The sequence below is a fragment of the Durio zibethinus genome, chromosome 23, assembly GCF_047325235.1.
Source record: "Durio zibethinus cultivar Kanyao isolate XHJ-2024 chromosome 23, ASM4732523v1, whole genome shotgun sequence".
Taxonomy (NCBI): domain Eukaryota; kingdom Viridiplantae; phylum Streptophyta; class Magnoliopsida; order Malvales; family Malvaceae; genus Durio; species Durio zibethinus.
The window spans coordinates 7,114,504-7,130,231 of record NC_143184.1 but is presented as its reverse complement, the minus strand read 5'-3'; the positions used below and the strand labels follow the sequence as shown (position 1 = coordinate 7,130,231).

Below are 15,728 nucleotides of genomic sequence, written 5' to 3'. Positions count from 1 at the left end.
AATATCTTCCTCGTTTCATGGAGATATTCGAAAGAAAAAAAGTATGCCAAGAAAAGTAATAATGGAAGTCTGACTCGCCCCTGAAATTTTCTCACAGAGGATTTATGCTACAGTGAGTAAGCACAAAAAAATTTCTCAATTTCATGCCCTCTGCAAATAAATGGGCTGCAATTTTGTAGTCCATGAAGAAAATACACTATAAATTATGCCATCTTCTGCACTGCTGTGGATCGGAAAGGCATGAATTGAGGCAAAGAATGACAAGATCTAGCTATGAAAAAGAACTTGAGATTGTAACTACAATATTCCAGATGTAATACTGTTTGGAATGCTCTGCAGAAACATAGCCCTAGCAGCAGGATCAGTTGAAAATCGACCTAGCACAGCAACAGTAGCTGTTTTACTGCCAACCTTCTCAATCCCTCTAGAAATCATACAGGTGTGGTTAGCCTCCAAAACTACCATGATATCTCCACCTAAGATTGATGAAGCTGTCTCTGCTATTTGCCTGGCGAGTCTTTCTTGCACTTGGAGCTTGAAACCATAAAAATGTACTATCGACTGCAAAAGGGACTTTCCAACGGGATTGAATCCTTCAGGGCAGAAGTATCCAATATGGACCACACCATGGAAAGGAAGTAGATGATGCTCACATTGAGTCCAGAATGACAGGTTCAACTCTGAATGCATCTGTTCATTATTACGGAAGCAGACTTCCACACTAGGTTTAAGATCTGTTCTGCCACAAGCAAAGCCATTTTGCTTCATCTCCAACTTTGTATTCTGAAAATTCATCAACCACCTCACAAAATGGCTAGGAGTTTCCACGAGCTCTTTCCTTAATGGATCTTCACCCAAGTATACGTAGGATGCTACAAGCTCAGAGGCAATTTTAGCAACAGAGGAAGAATAGGAAGGGCACCAACTTTGTTTTGTAGAGTCCCTAGTTAGAATTTTCTCCACGTTTACTCCTCTGAATTTCAAAAGACCCATGAAATCACCCCAAACATCAGCATTTTCATTTTCGAAAACCCTGATCCTAAAGACACCAGTACCTTTACCCATCTTTGATGCTTTGAGTCAAGAAACACCGACGACAGATTCGGGAAATGAATGTGCAAACACTGGAGTATCACAGTAACACCTGCTGGCTTGATTCCATGGTGCAGAGCTGAACATATTTCAACTGCTAGACGATGTGGGTCTTGCAGTCGTTTTGCAAAAATATCAGCTACTCTCGAGAGTTTGCTTAATCCCACTATCTGCTGACCGAATGGCACATAACCTATATGACACTTAATTTGAAATGGAAGCAAGCATGACTCACAGTATGAGAACAGGTCAATATCTCGAACAATCACAAGCCCACCTGCTCCTCCAGCATGACCAACTTCATCATGCAAACCCACTTCAGGGAACAAAGCTCCCTGAACAATATCCTTTACTTTTTGTTTATAACCTGAAGAAGGTAATGGAAAAGCCTTGATAAAAACTTAGCACGAATGATTATAAGAACATAAATACATATGCATTCAAGTGAAAAAATATAATATGTTCATGTATAACAATTCTCGAAGAAGATGAAAGTAGACACGTTTATATACAAATAAATCACTGCCTAAAGAACCTTACTAAATAAGCTTCAGAAACTTCATACACACAACAATAATCTTGCATACTAATGCATATATTGGAGCCCAAAACTTGCAAGACGAGCCAAAACAAACAAAACCAATCAACACCGATCTATTCATACTTTCAAAATCTCTCTGTATCATTTGCTTGTTTTGGTTTTTTTTTTTTTTTTTCTAGCCTGCTAAGTCACATGGAGCAAAAAGTAAACTATTACATGGACACCATTTGCATGTTGGTTTAATGACATTGGCAAGACCTTGGAACTGGACCAAAGAGAAGAAAAAACAACCTGGTGCTTATTGATTGCAAGATATAAAACAAAACTAAAGGAAAATTTTCTAGCTAAAAGCAAAATTTTTATTCCACTTTACGCTGAACCAGGTGCCAAAGAGTAAAAATTAACAACCTTGTAAAACCGGTTCTTCTACATATTGTAAACTATTTAAAAGCAAGCAGATCTTAGACAAATTATATTAATTACTATCATATATAACAACAATCAAGGAAAAGCACCTCTTGTTCCTTCTAGAAGTGCCTTGGCAACACGAAAAGGAGTTCTCTTAAAACCTTCTCTGTTGACATCCTCGCCCAAACCCCGCAACAGAACTTTCACAGCATCCTCAATGACTCTAGTCATCTACAGCCTTCACTGTTTTGTATTCTGTACAGAGCCAATACGCCTAGAAAAAGACAATGGTGTTGTGGCGCCCGGAGGCAGAAGGGCAGAGAGAAAGAGAAGTTCTGGCTTTTCGGCAATAAGCGCCTTAAATATTTTAAGGCAAAATTTAGAGTTTGGTTTTTGACCATTGGCAAAAAAGTGCGCGGGTCAAAGACTCAAAGCATGGATGGTACGGGGCCCAAACTAAAAAAGAGTTAGGAGGAGAGAGTGGCACATCTCACCAACCCACCAACGAAAAGAGAGCCAGGATATCCCGGACCTTTGCTTGTGGAAAGAAGATGCTATGTGCCACTGGAGGTGCTGTGGGGCCATTCTGTCCATGGTGATTTTATGGTCATTGTCGATTTATCTTGATTTCAATTGTCCTTTTCTTTCATGAAATCGGGGGTAGATTTTGTCTGTGTTCCTGTTAAAAAAAGGAAAAAAAAAGAAAAGAGAGTCGCTCGCGATGAAAATAACTAAAGAAAACAAAATTATTAATGCGACTAAAATAGAAAGCAACATCCAACATCAACTCAATCCTTACAGTGACGATGATTGATGATTTTTTTTTAATTTTTTATACATAAAATTTAGGTGACAAAAATTTATTTTATTTTAAAATTAGAACATTCCTAAATGTTTCAATAAAATTTAAAATAAATTTACGGATTGTACATAAAAAAATATTATTAAAAATAAAAATCAAATTTAATCTTTACAAGCACAATTACTTTTAATGCTTTTAACGGAAACAGATATATTTTGTACTTAATCATTTACTGTGATTGAATCTAACGTACTCATCCATCTTTGCCTTTTATTGAAAATTCTATTTATTGTATGGAGCAATAGCCTGTAGGTAATAAAAATATTAGTAAAATGAAAGCAACAAGTATAATTAAAAAAAATCAACAAGTATACAAGGTTTCTTTAATCAAACAACATACTAAAATTATTGGAATGTTGAAGATGCTTGAGATAAAATTAAACTTTATAAAAAAAATAAAAAACACTGAATTTTGTACCTTGAGTTTCTATAAATTAAATTAACTAACTATGATTTGGAACCTAGTAGGCTAGTACTTCAATAATTTGTTTATGTAATTTTCTTGATTTGACAACTATGAAAGAAGAGGTTGCGTGATTGGTTGATAAAACTTTAGTTTGATTAAGGTTTCAATCAAAGTCAAATCAAGCCTTAGATTGGCATCTGTTATACTGTTCAATGCTGATGAAAGATTGAACCCACGTCCCATGTAATTTGCCCAATAACCACTTTTTTTTTTTTTTTTTGTGTATAGTGTCATAATGTAGTGTAGTTATTTGGTACGAAACTTCATTTGACATTAGGCCTTGGGTATTACTTAAAGACGACATCGGGTTAGGTTCAGAATGGATTTTACTCGTCTCGAATTTAATTCGATTTTATATTTTAGCATATTCGAATTTGATTTTATTCGATTTTTTTATACCTAAATTCGATTCAATTTGACACTATATAAATCGTATCCGATTCAATTTGACCTAAAATGAATAAAATATTATTTTTAAAAATATAAAATATTATTTTTTAAATATAAAATATTTAAAAATATCATTATATAAATATATATAATTATTTATTTATTTAAAAAATAATTTTTTTATATAATGTCGGGTCGAATCGAGTTTTAGACATATCCGAACCCGATCCGACCACGATTATTCTCTAACTATATCCGACTTGACTCTAAAACTAAAATTCAAAAATAAAAACCTAACCCCATAAAATCGGATCTGATCGAAAGCCGTCGGGACGAGATTGATTGTCATCTCTAGTATTACTCTAAGCTTTTACGTCAAAGTGTGGAGTTTGATCCATAGATCTTAAGACTCTGCTTTGTTTATTAAATTAACCATTTCATTATTAATTAATAGTTTTTAGATTAAAAATTGATTAATTTTTATTTATTTTCTTATAATATATTCATTAAAGTTCTTATTCAAATAAACATTTCTTAATCGATAATTTTCTTATTAAATAAAATATTGACTATTTTTATGTATTTATTTCTTATTTACTTACTAATTGACAATCCCTCTAATTAATTAGAATTTGGGTTATTATTTGCTGCTTCTTGGGACCGGCTTGTGGTTAATTTATTTGGATGTATTTATAGGGTACAACAAGCATTCATTAAACAGACGAAATATTTGAATTATGTTAAAAAAATCTCAAAAGTAATTGGAGATTAACTGTAATTATATTCTGCAAACTTTTTTAATGGCACCATTATGGTATCATACAGCTGGAAACTTTTCACTTCTGCCTTCACCATGTTACCTGTTACCTTGCTTGCAACCGACAAGAAAATAATATCAAGTCATGCAATGGTGTGTGCCGGTATTTTTCAGCTGGCGGTCTCACTCAATCATCTAAGGCTTATGAGCAAGTTTGCTGAAAGCAGTACTTATTCGTTCATCAGCAATCATTTTGTTGTTCTCATAGAAGTCTAAAATCTCCATCGAGATGTTTTTCACCTGCCAGTTTCAATGAAATGAAGTTAAGATGTTGACAAATAAAGCACTCTTTATAAAAGTTTAATTGCAATTGTGACATGATGGACCTCATTGCAGTCTATCTAAACTTCACAGCTTGACATGCAATGCTCGAATTAGAAGGTGGTGACCAGTAAATACCATGCAATTTACAGTAGTACGATCTCAGAAAATGCATTATTTCTTTCCGGTTAAATATATGAGGTGAAAGTGCCTCACCAGACAAATGGAAAAATAAAGTTTCAAAAAAGGCAGACACTTTTTGGTACATTTAATTAAATAGAATTTTGCACAAAGACTAGTGTTTTTGTATAACAAAAGAAACCACAACATTGTGAATCAGATTTAGCTTAAAAAACTCACCACATTCATATCAACGCGAAGTTCTTCAAACCAAGTGGTGATATCTTTCTCTCTGTATACACTAGCAATGTATATGCAAGCTAAGGCAATCAAATATGGCGGATGTATAAGAATAAGGTCCATCTTGTATGTGTCATTTACAAGTCCCCTGTGTTTCAGAAAACCAAGTTTTAGTATATTTATTCAGTTAAATAAAACTTTAAAGAAGAAGAAAAGAGAAAGGATCCATGAGACAAATTTAGACCAATCATTGATCATGAAAAAAAGGCATGCTCACTAGTGCAGCCGCCAGCCAGTCTCAATGTAACCTACCTTCACATGCGAGAAACTACGCATCTTGATATACAAGATGACGAACTATGTCTCCAATGTGGACACTATGGAGTTGAAAACCAGCTAAATACATATGAGGGATACTAAAAAATTCCAAAATTTCCATCCACAATTTTCGTTAATCTTGGTTCAGACAAAATAGTTTTCTTAAATACAACTGCACTTAATTCTACCCCAACCAGCTTCAATTCTCAGTTTCTCAACTTAGCAATATTGGCAAAGTGACCAACTTCATGTACAGCTTAACAGTAACCCACAAGATAATCTACATGCACTATAGCACTGACATGATCCTATATAGCTTCATAGGCCGGGTATCTAAAAATCTATCATCAATCTCAAAAAATCAAAATTAAACAGAGTCTCAATTCAGGCTAAGTTCTATCTGTTTGATATAAATATAAGTTGCCAGTCAAACCATTACAGTCCTTTATCTTTGTTCCTAACCATCAATGGTACTTCTTGTATGTCTTCTTGTGTATCTCTGTGTTTATGTATCATGCATCTTCAATCAATTCTTCCTAAAAGTAATGAAAAGGCGAAATGGTCCACAGGTAGTTCACAAAGCCAAAGGCAAAATGCTTTCAGCAGCCCTTCTTTACAAGTTTACGACTTGAGGAAGACTTTTTTTAGGGCATATTTCTGACATGAATTAAATATTTTGAACTTCAACAATTACTGATGTTAAGAGTTTGGCACTTACCAAGATAATTGAGTCATACTCATATCATTCATGCCAGCATCCTGCAACAGCCTGCCAAGGTGACAGGCACAAGATACTACTCAGATGTGTCAAAATAAACACTGATGCCAATTAGCAGAAAGAACAGTATTGGAATAATTTAAACTTAAAGTAGCTTAATTCCAATGAATTTTATATTGCAAAAGGTCATATCAAAGTCGTATGTCAATTGTAAATTATTAGATAAGACTGCATTGAGTTTCAGTTCACTAAAAATATTTTAATAAGAAATAAATCATAAATGTCCATATCTATAGTATAAAATAAGCATTTATTAAATGCTAACCTAATTCTATGAGAATTAATTTATTGATATCAAATGATAAATACAATTTTGTCATTAGGGAACTAAAAAAGATTTAAAAGAACAATAGAACAAAGTGGGGAAAATATGAAGCGTATAGAGTTAGAGCTTAACACAGATAGAATGACATTACAGGATTCTATCTCAAAGTAGTCTGAACTTATTAAGGCAAAACTTAAGGTTTCAGTCCTTTCTTATTCCAACCATAAATTGTTAACGATGCAAAAGATTAGTGATGCAAATTAAAATGTAACTACAGATGCATAAAGACTATGGCAAAGAAGATAAAAACTTACTGAGATAATGTGCGGTAAGGATGAAATACGACTAAATAATAGTTAAGTGCTTCTAAAATCTTCATTTCCATTTCAAGTATATCTTTGATTTCATATCTATACTTTTCATCAGAATCTGCAAAGCAAATATGGTGGATTGCAGTAAAATACCAAATGTCTGGGAAGTTCAAAGGATTAATCAACCAACTTAGTAGTAAGTGATTACATAATTTTTTGTTGTAAAATACAAGAAGTCTAGCCTGCACTGTGCTTTCTTCTGCCTTGGAGGCCAAATATAAGCAAGTAGGAGCAACAAGACGTGGGTCATATTCAGTCATACTCTTTCTGAAAGACATGAAAAAATATGGTTAGTGATTGATAACACATTGTATGGTGGAAAATTGAAGCTTCTACATAATTTACATTCAATGCATCTCTATCCCATGTAATAATTCATGGTTACATGGTGAGACAAAGAATAATGAGCAAATAGCATGTTTGGTACACAAGATTATGCATAGGATAGGATTAGATGATATTATGAATAGAATTAGATTAAATAATATCATCTTATCTTGTGTTTGATATGTGTAAGGATTACGATAGAATAATTTTAATTATTGGTCAAAACTATCCTTCCTTAAAGTTTATACAATTTAAATTATTGACGTAATTTTTAAGAGTATAATAGGACACAAGTTTAATCCTATGGATTAAAAATAATCATCTCCATTTTGGGAGGATTGAATCATCTTATGCCAAGAGAATGATTAATTCTCTTTACAATCTTATCCGTCTCCTTAGATGCAAATCAAACATAGTATAGAATGATTATCATCTTATTCTATCTATCATCCTATGCACCTCTAATTTTGCAAGGGTAATTAATTATAAAGTCACTCATGATGAATTTGTAACATGTTAAAAAAACTGGAATATTGTACTTGAAAAGTCACAAGAAATTCAAAGCTTGAGAAAAAACCAATGAAAGAAAATGAGAGGATAGGTTATGATCCGCTTGTCATCAATGACTAGCATGACCTTTCACATCACCATTAGTAAAAATGCCAAATACCTGGTATAGACACGTCTCATATATGTAACTGCAGTTGCAACAACCCTGAAATATTAACCACATCTTAGAGATAATAACACTTGGTGAAAAATAAGCCAGAAAAAAAAAAATTGTACATCGAGTTTGTAATGACAACAAGTTATACTAAATACATTACGCAAAGCAACATAATAGGTTCACTGTTTTTCCAGGAAATAATGGTCTCATAAATGAGAGAAACTAACTCTGCTTAAGCATGATATTTTGTTAAAGGATACATAATCTTCACGATCACTTTCTGTTAGCAAACTTCGGGTGATTACTTGCTAGAATTTTCCACACAGAATTTGTAACCAACTTTTTTCAGAAGGAAGCCATTGTGTTAAGGGAGAAAGTTACAGCAAACAAAGTGCTTTAAGTATAGATTAATTTGATAAACCAATATAAGAGGTTTGCGAGTGCGTGTTGATGCACGTGCATGTGGGTAATTAATTATCAACTAAAATCAGTAATAGCATTACAGCAGAGATACATAGCACATGATCAGAAACCTATGTGTTCTCATTTTAAAGTTGCCACGTTGATCTTCAGTAAGTGATTAAAAAAAGATGTTCTGCCTTTAGATAGTCCAGTTCAGTCCAGGGATAACACTACGTGACAGCTAGGATATAGAATAAATGTCAGCGGCATAAAAGTACTATATCAGTTGAATGAAAAAGAGATATTAGTCACATTAGCAGTTGAGCTATTACAGATTCACCAATAAAAGCTACAATTAAACATTGTCAGCATAAAGAAACCACAGCATTATACAAAATTTAGAAAGGAAAAGTAAAGATAAAAAAGATTAATGGCATCACTGAATGAAATTGTCAATCATTTCAGTTAACAGAAAGGAATTTCTTAAAAAACCAAGAGATAAGATCAAACCTTTGCCTCACTTTAGCATGTTGAGCTAGTTTCAATATATCTAAGAAAGGAAAAAAAAGCACAAAATCACTAACATTAATGAGGAAGTTATATGGAACAAAGCTATTAGTTCAATTAAATTAGGCAATGCACATATTTGCATGCAAATAGCTTTCTAAAAACCACCAATTTCCTTTTATAATTCTAACTACAATAATAAGCCACAAAGTAAATTTTAGTACAGAAAGAAATTCTCGAAGTACGAATTTTTCTCTTATTGATGAACTCGTTGACAGCCATGCTAAAAACAAACATTAAAGCTATATTAAAAAGGAAGAGCACTCTGAATTCTTGAATCAATTCTATGGTGACAAAATATAAAGCAATCAAATGTAATAATTCTGTTTTTTCCTCACAATATGGAGAACTTATGATAATTAAATGCTCGCTACTTCAAGAACCCAAGATATGAAATTAGAGACTCCCATAGATTAATAACATGAAGAAATATAAGATTATATGCCAAAATGAAAACCCAAAACCAACCTAAAATGTTTAAGCAATAAGAACTGCTAAACCGATTAAAAAAAACAGATTATAAACTTCAAAAAAAAAAAAAGCCCAAAATTTATGAATCAAGTAGAAAGAGAATCTGAATCAAAACCCATAAAAAACGGAGAAGAGAGAAAGCGAACATACAATTCACCATATGCATCTTAATGAGCTTAAATTCTTCAAGAGTGATGCCTTTATCTTTATCTTGTTGATGTACGACATCCACCTCTTCTGGATCCAAAAGCTGCTTGCTGCAAAATCAAAATTAAATCAAACAAGAAAAAAGTCGACAAAAAAAAAGCAAATATTGACCCAATCTAAAAACAAGCGATAGATTGCACAATCAATGGAAAGAGTTCAGTTTGGTTTGCTACAAGTGAGAAGAAGTCCAGAAATTGGCCGCCATTTTTTTTTCCCTTGTTCTGAGAGCCGAATCATGTTCGTGCTTAATTTACCTTGTTCGAGTTTTCTAGAAATGATTAATGTTCCAAAATTAAGAATTTGGAATTTTCTTTCGGTGGTCAGGACTCAGGATTTCGTTTGGGTCCGCCCAGATTAAGCAGGCCGTTTTCGTATTATCCGAAATTAGAGTTTAATGGCCCAGGTTTATGGATTTGGGCTAGGTGGGCTTGCTATTGCCCAATAAGTATTTTTAAATTTTACAAAGCAGTTGCAAGATTGAATCAGTCTGTTAACAAGATTAGGAAACTGATACATCAAGTCTACTAATAAGATTAATAAAATAATAAAGTGATACATATACGTATATTTAAAAAATTAATTAAAAATAAATTTGATATGTGTCGATTTTTTAATCTATAAAATTAAAAAATTACTCTATCCAATAATTGAATGGCAAAAAAAATTAATTACACATTATTTTCTAGACTGCCATCCTAAAAAGGAAATATAAAGATTTTTTTTTCAGTCATGTTCATGAAAATTTTTATTTAAAATGAGTAAATGTTAACACTAATAAATTGATTGAGTTTATTGAAAAAAATCAATATTTTATAAAATGTTCATTTTAAAATAATATGTTTACACAAAATTTGAATAATACATAATGAATGATAGAAATTTTGTCATAATTTTTAATGAAAATATTTATTTAAATAAAAAATAAAAACTTATTTAAATTATTTGAATTTTGTATACTTGATATGTGTATCAATTTTTAAATAAATTTTTAAAAAAATCATTTTTTCTTCCTCTCAAGTATTGCAACGGTTGGGTCGAGTTATAGCTACCATCCATTCTTAACTTCGCCAAAATCGTCGTGACTCAATCGTGTAGCATTTGGATGCCACCTCGAGTATTTAATTTAAAAAAATAAAAGAGATACCTTTAAATATATAGCAATTAAAAAAATATTTTAAAATTTAAACAATTAGAAGCATACCAAATATAATCGTATTAAAGGTAAAATGCACAATTTTACTTTTATTTCAAAAATAATTATGTTAAAATTAGTCATTAATTTATTCATTTAAATTTATAGCTACGAATGATTTTCACTACTATTAATTTATTTCTTGTATTCTATAATATTTTAAAAAATTATAAAAGTAGTGGCAATTCATAACGGAAACTTGAAGGGCCTTGGCCCCAAAAATTTTTGGAACCCCTTTAATGCGTATATATATATATTTTATTTATTTGTATTAAATACATTTAAATTAGTTATTTGACAAAAATATGTTTATTTTATTATTTTTTGTGTTTTATAAATTAAATTTATGCATTATAATTTAAAAGATGCTCGAATCATATTTATAATTATTTATTTATTATATCCAATAATTATTATTTGTAAATTTTAACATTTATATTTGTTAACATTTCTTTTTCTTCATTATTTTTTACTTTTATTTTTAATTTAAATCTCTATCACATATTGTAATTCTTTTTTCAACAAAAAATATTATATTTGAACTATTTTACAAAATAACAAAAAATACCAAACTTGTAATCTCAAATTTTTATCTTCATTCTTTTAAAAGTAAATTTAGTTTTCTTGTTTTGATAAAATATTTAATAATTGATTTATTCATATTTTTTTATTTCACTTTTAAATTGTCAAAATAATAAAAATATTTTGTGTAATTAGTAATCCAATAGTTAATTATAAATCAGATTATCATTAAAAATATAATGTTGTCATAGTAATATTTTTGTTTTGTAATTTTATGCTCTTATCATATATTTATTACTATGTTATTTGTATGTGTGTGTGTATGTATGTATATATATATATATATTAATAAGTATGTTAAAATACAACTTAAAAAAATAAAATATATTATACATTATTAATTAGTCCTCTCTAAATTATATGTGAAGATTCGTCACTGTATAAAAGTAAATGAAATATCATACAAGGCCAATTTTTTTACCCTTGAAACGACATTCTTTTTAATATGTTATAGTTTTTTGTATTGGAAATTATCAAAAAATTAAATTTTAATAATTAAAATTAAAATTTTAATACTTTACTAATAAACCACTTAATTATTAATTTTTAATATTTTTTTTAGTATACTATGTAACTTTACCATTTCATAAAGTATTTTGGGGCCAACAACGAAATAATATTTCATTTATTTATTGCAACATAGTAATAACTTTTTTGTCTAATTTATGCTAGAGATTGTTGTATTATGTCAAATTTTAGAATTGAGTTCACATATTATAATTCATATAAATTTAGTTTTTTTATTATTTTAATTTGATAATTTTAATTTAGTCATTAATTTTGTTAAATTTTTACAGTTAAAAATGGTAATGTTATCATTGACTTTTTTTATATAGCATTTACTTATTAATGTAGCAAGTTGGATTAATGAAATCAATTACTAAATTATGCAAATAGACTCTATGCATATAATAAATTTGAAATTTAATCTCTTTAATATAATTTTATAAAATTTTAGTGCTAATACAAGTTAAATTTAATAATATTGGTCTAATTACTAATAAAAATCATATTTTAATTTTTTAAAAGGGCAATATTTTGATTATATTTTTTAAAAATATAATATTTTCATTTTTTATATTTTTTTTAGATTTATTTAAAATATTAAATTTAATATATTTAAATAAATTAATTTACGAAAAAAATATTTTTGAATTTTTAAAAATTAGATTTTATTTTTTAAGAAATTTAATATTTCAAAATTTTTAAATTTTCTCAAAATTTGAAAATAATAAATTCACTATTTTACTTTTTTTATTTTTTAGAATAAAATTCATTTTTTGAACTTTTTATTTTTGAAGTTATAACATTTTATTTAATCAATATATTTATTTTTTTGTTTTTAATATTTTGGAATTTCATGAAGCTTTTTATATTTTTCATTTTTATGTTTCTTTATAAATTTTATATATTATCTATAAAAATTTAAAAAGTATAAAAATTAAAAATAAAAAAAGTATAAAATTTTATAAAAATTCCAAAAAGTTAATAAAATGTTAAAGTTTGGAAAAATAAAAATAATGTCAAAAAATTAAATTAAAAAATAAATTATTAAAAAATGTAAATTTTAATATTTTTTAAAATAATATTTTTAAAATAATATTAAAAAAATAAAATATTATTTTAAAATTTTTAAAAAATTAAATATTTAAAAAATATTAAATTTAATATTGTAAAGGTATGGAAATTTTTTAAATTTTTAAAAATATTTATTTAAAAAAGATTTTGAAAAAATAAATATATGATTTATATTAATAATTTAACCAAATTATTAAATTCAACTTATACGAGAATGAGATTTTTATAAAATTATACTTAAAAGATTAAATTTTAAATTTAATATAAATATAATAATTATTTGTATAATTTAATAATTGATTTCATTAATCCAAATTAGCACATCAATAAAGTCAATGATTAAATTAGCAAAGTTAATGATCATGTTATCATGTCAACTATGACATCAATATTTTAAATAAAAAATTGATAAAATTAATAATTAAACTAAAATTATCATATCAAAACAATATTAAACTAAATTTATTCAAATTATAATATAAAAATTAAATTCTAAATTTAGGTAAATCTAACTTTTTTAGTACATATATAGCCTTGGGTTGGGATTCGCCTCAACGCTGCATATCTGATCCGTATAGTTTGGACTTTTCAAGGTCGTTGTAGCCCACGTTAATATACATGCCTGGTCCTTGCTTTCCAAGTCAATAGTTTTAATTTCGGCTTTAGTAGTACTGTTTTTATGTAGTCAACTACGATTAATAATGGTGAGATTAGATTTTAGTTTGGAATTTTTATATAACGCGTAAAATTATAAATATTTAAACTTTGATATAAATTTGAATCAAATTTTTATACCATTTGATTCATTTTACTGATTTAATTTAGTTTATTAATTTTTTTAAATTTTAATATAAATTTTGATATATTTAAATAAATTTAAGTATAAAATAATTATTTTTGTTTTATAAAAAATTTAAAATATATATTAATAAAAATATATAATTCTGTTGGATATGATTTTTTATTTTTTAATTTAAAATTTGTGATGTATTTAATATATATTCAATATTTAAATTTAATCAAAATCAAATAAAATATTATATCAAATAAAATATTATAATTTTTAATTTATTTTTAATTTTTTCTTTTTTTTTTCAACCCTATTGTCAACCATTACAATATAATCATTCTTTAAAGCGGGATTCAATCATAATGTGGATGCATGGAAAATTGCCAATAGATGTGTTGAAAGAGACATTGATGTCTGTGTCACTTGACACGCGAATAACGTAGTTAAACATTTCCAAAGATATATTTCTTCGTCGGCGTCAACTCTTGAGAAGGATTTGTACTTTGAATCTAGGCCGATATTTGATCTGATTTTGTAATAATAACACTAATCTCTCTTGTTAACAAAAGGAAATATTTAAGGGAACGTTTGGTTTTGAACTTTTTTTTATATTATTAGTAATTTTAAAAATATTTAAAAATTATATTTTATGAATTAAACATAAAAATTATTTTATAAGTTCAAATGCATTTAATTTAAAAAAAAAAAACATAAAATTATGTTTGATTTCAAAAATTAAAACCATTCGCATCCTGAGAACGATACCAACCAAATGCAAAAAAATGGCTTTCCAATCGGCAACGTTTTTTGTTCCTTCAAATGTCCAGGTGGTTTAATATAATTGGCTAACATCTTTTCATGAATTAATAGGTGGACCGATTGTGGTAGGCCCATTTGTATCCGTCGATTTATGTAAGAGGTTTTTATATTTTGTGAAATTTTAAAATAAATAATTATTTAAGTGGATATGAATATTTTGAAGTTATTCAATAAATAAATTTGTTTTTTATATCTTTTATCTATTAAATTGTAAAATATGTATGAATAAAAATAATTTTTTTTATAATAAAATAAATAATTATTTAAATAAATATTAATTTTAACATATATTTCGATCATTATCAATACATGTTAATTTTTTATGTGGATAATTTTTTCGAACACCACTAGCATATACGGTACCATGCATTACGCGAGGTTATCTTGAACTCGAGCCATACACCATATGTATCACGATTCGATAATAAATGAGTTCAGATGTATCATCATATTTTAGTTATACCAATAAAGGAAAAGCACAACAAAAAAGAAAAAAGAAAGAAATAACTTACCTCCTGATAAAAAGCATTGATCTCATCTACTGTAGGGCTTCATCCTTACCAGAGTTCTCTTCCCAGCCAAGAAAACGAATGAATGTAGCCTCTTCTTCATTTGGAAAAACCATAGCAGTGAATTAATAAGTAAAAATTTATAGAAACAAATCTGTCTAAAAATTTTAAAAAATAAATTTAAGTAATTATAATTATTTGAATAATATTTATTTTAAATTGTTATAATAATTATTTTTTTATATTAATTTATTTGAATTAAAATAATATTAATTTAATAATATTTTAAAAAATTAAACATAAAAATTATTTTATAAGTTTAGATGCATTTAATTTAAAAAAAAAAACAAAAAAATTATGTTTGATTTCAAAAAATAAAATCATCCGCAACCTGAGAACTATACCAACCAAAAGCAAAAAAATGCCTTTCCACTCGGCAACGTGTTTTTGTTCCTTCAAATGTCTAGGTGGTTTAATATAATTGGGTAACATCTTTTCATGAATTAATGGGTGGACCCAAGTATGTACGCCCATTTGTAACACATATATATATATATATATATTTTTTTTTTTTCCTTCGAATTTTGTAAGAGGTTTTTTTTATTTTGTGAAATTTTTTTTTAATCTTTATATTATAATTTATATAATTTTAATTTGATAATTTTATTTTAATTATTAATTTTTTCAA

General features: G+C 27.8%; 1 protein-coding gene and 1 pseudogene across 4 annotated transcripts; both read right to left on the bottom strand.

The window, feature by feature from the left end:
• Nucleotides 1-213: 213 nt before the first annotated feature.
• Nucleotides 214-3,049, bottom strand: LOC111314427 (GTP cyclohydrolase 1-like; annotated as a pseudogene). The gene is made up of 2 exons (XR_016332322.1): nt 2,149-3,049; nt 214-1,459 (listed from the first exon to the last, which is right to left on the bottom strand). The product of XR_016332322.1 is annotated as a GTP cyclohydrolase 1-like (transcript).
• Nucleotides 3,050-4,468: 1,419 nt separating this feature from the next.
• Nucleotides 4,469-9,858, bottom strand: LOC111314426 (cyclin-C1-2-like). 3 transcript variants are annotated; one of them, XM_022915776.2, is made up of 9 exons: nt 9,744-9,857; nt 9,514-9,620; nt 8,836-8,875; nt 7,927-7,971; nt 7,078-7,196; nt 6,873-6,987; nt 6,234-6,284; nt 5,198-5,345; nt 4,469-4,816 (listed from the first exon to the last, which is right to left on the bottom strand). In XM_022915776.2, exons 1-9 carry the CDS (start codon nt 9,773-9,775, stop codon nt 4,712-4,714), a joined length of 762 nt encoding a protein of 253 aa, XP_022771511.2. In that variant the 5' UTR covers nt 9,776-9,857; the 3' UTR covers nt 4,469-4,711. The 3 variants fall into 3 exon arrangements, with proteins under 3 accessions (XP_022771511.2, XP_089608257.1, XP_089608258.1); XM_089752131.1 differs by lacking the exon at nt 6,234-6,284 and having other exon boundaries at nt 9,744-9,858; XM_089752132.1 differs by lacking the exons at nt 8,836-8,875; nt 9,744-9,857 and having other exon boundaries at nt 9,514-9,733.
• Between the last annotated feature and the right edge of the window lie 5,870 nt (nt 9,859-15,728).

What these genes read in the sequence shown, in the direction of transcription:
- LOC111314426 (XM_022915776.2), bottom strand. Translation starts at nt 9,775, where the DNA reads ATGGCGGCCAATTTCTGGACTTCTTCTCACTT. An exon ending in TTCTGGACTTCTTCTCACTT is followed by an intron (nt 9,621 to 9,743) that starts GTAGCAAACCAA and finishes TTGATTTTGCAG; the next exon opens with CAAGCAGCTTTTGGATCCAG. An exon ending in TAAGATGCATATGGTGAATT is followed by an intron (nt 8,876 to 9,513) that starts GTATGTTCGCTT and finishes TTCCTTTCTTAG; the next exon opens with ATATATTGAAACTAGCTCAA.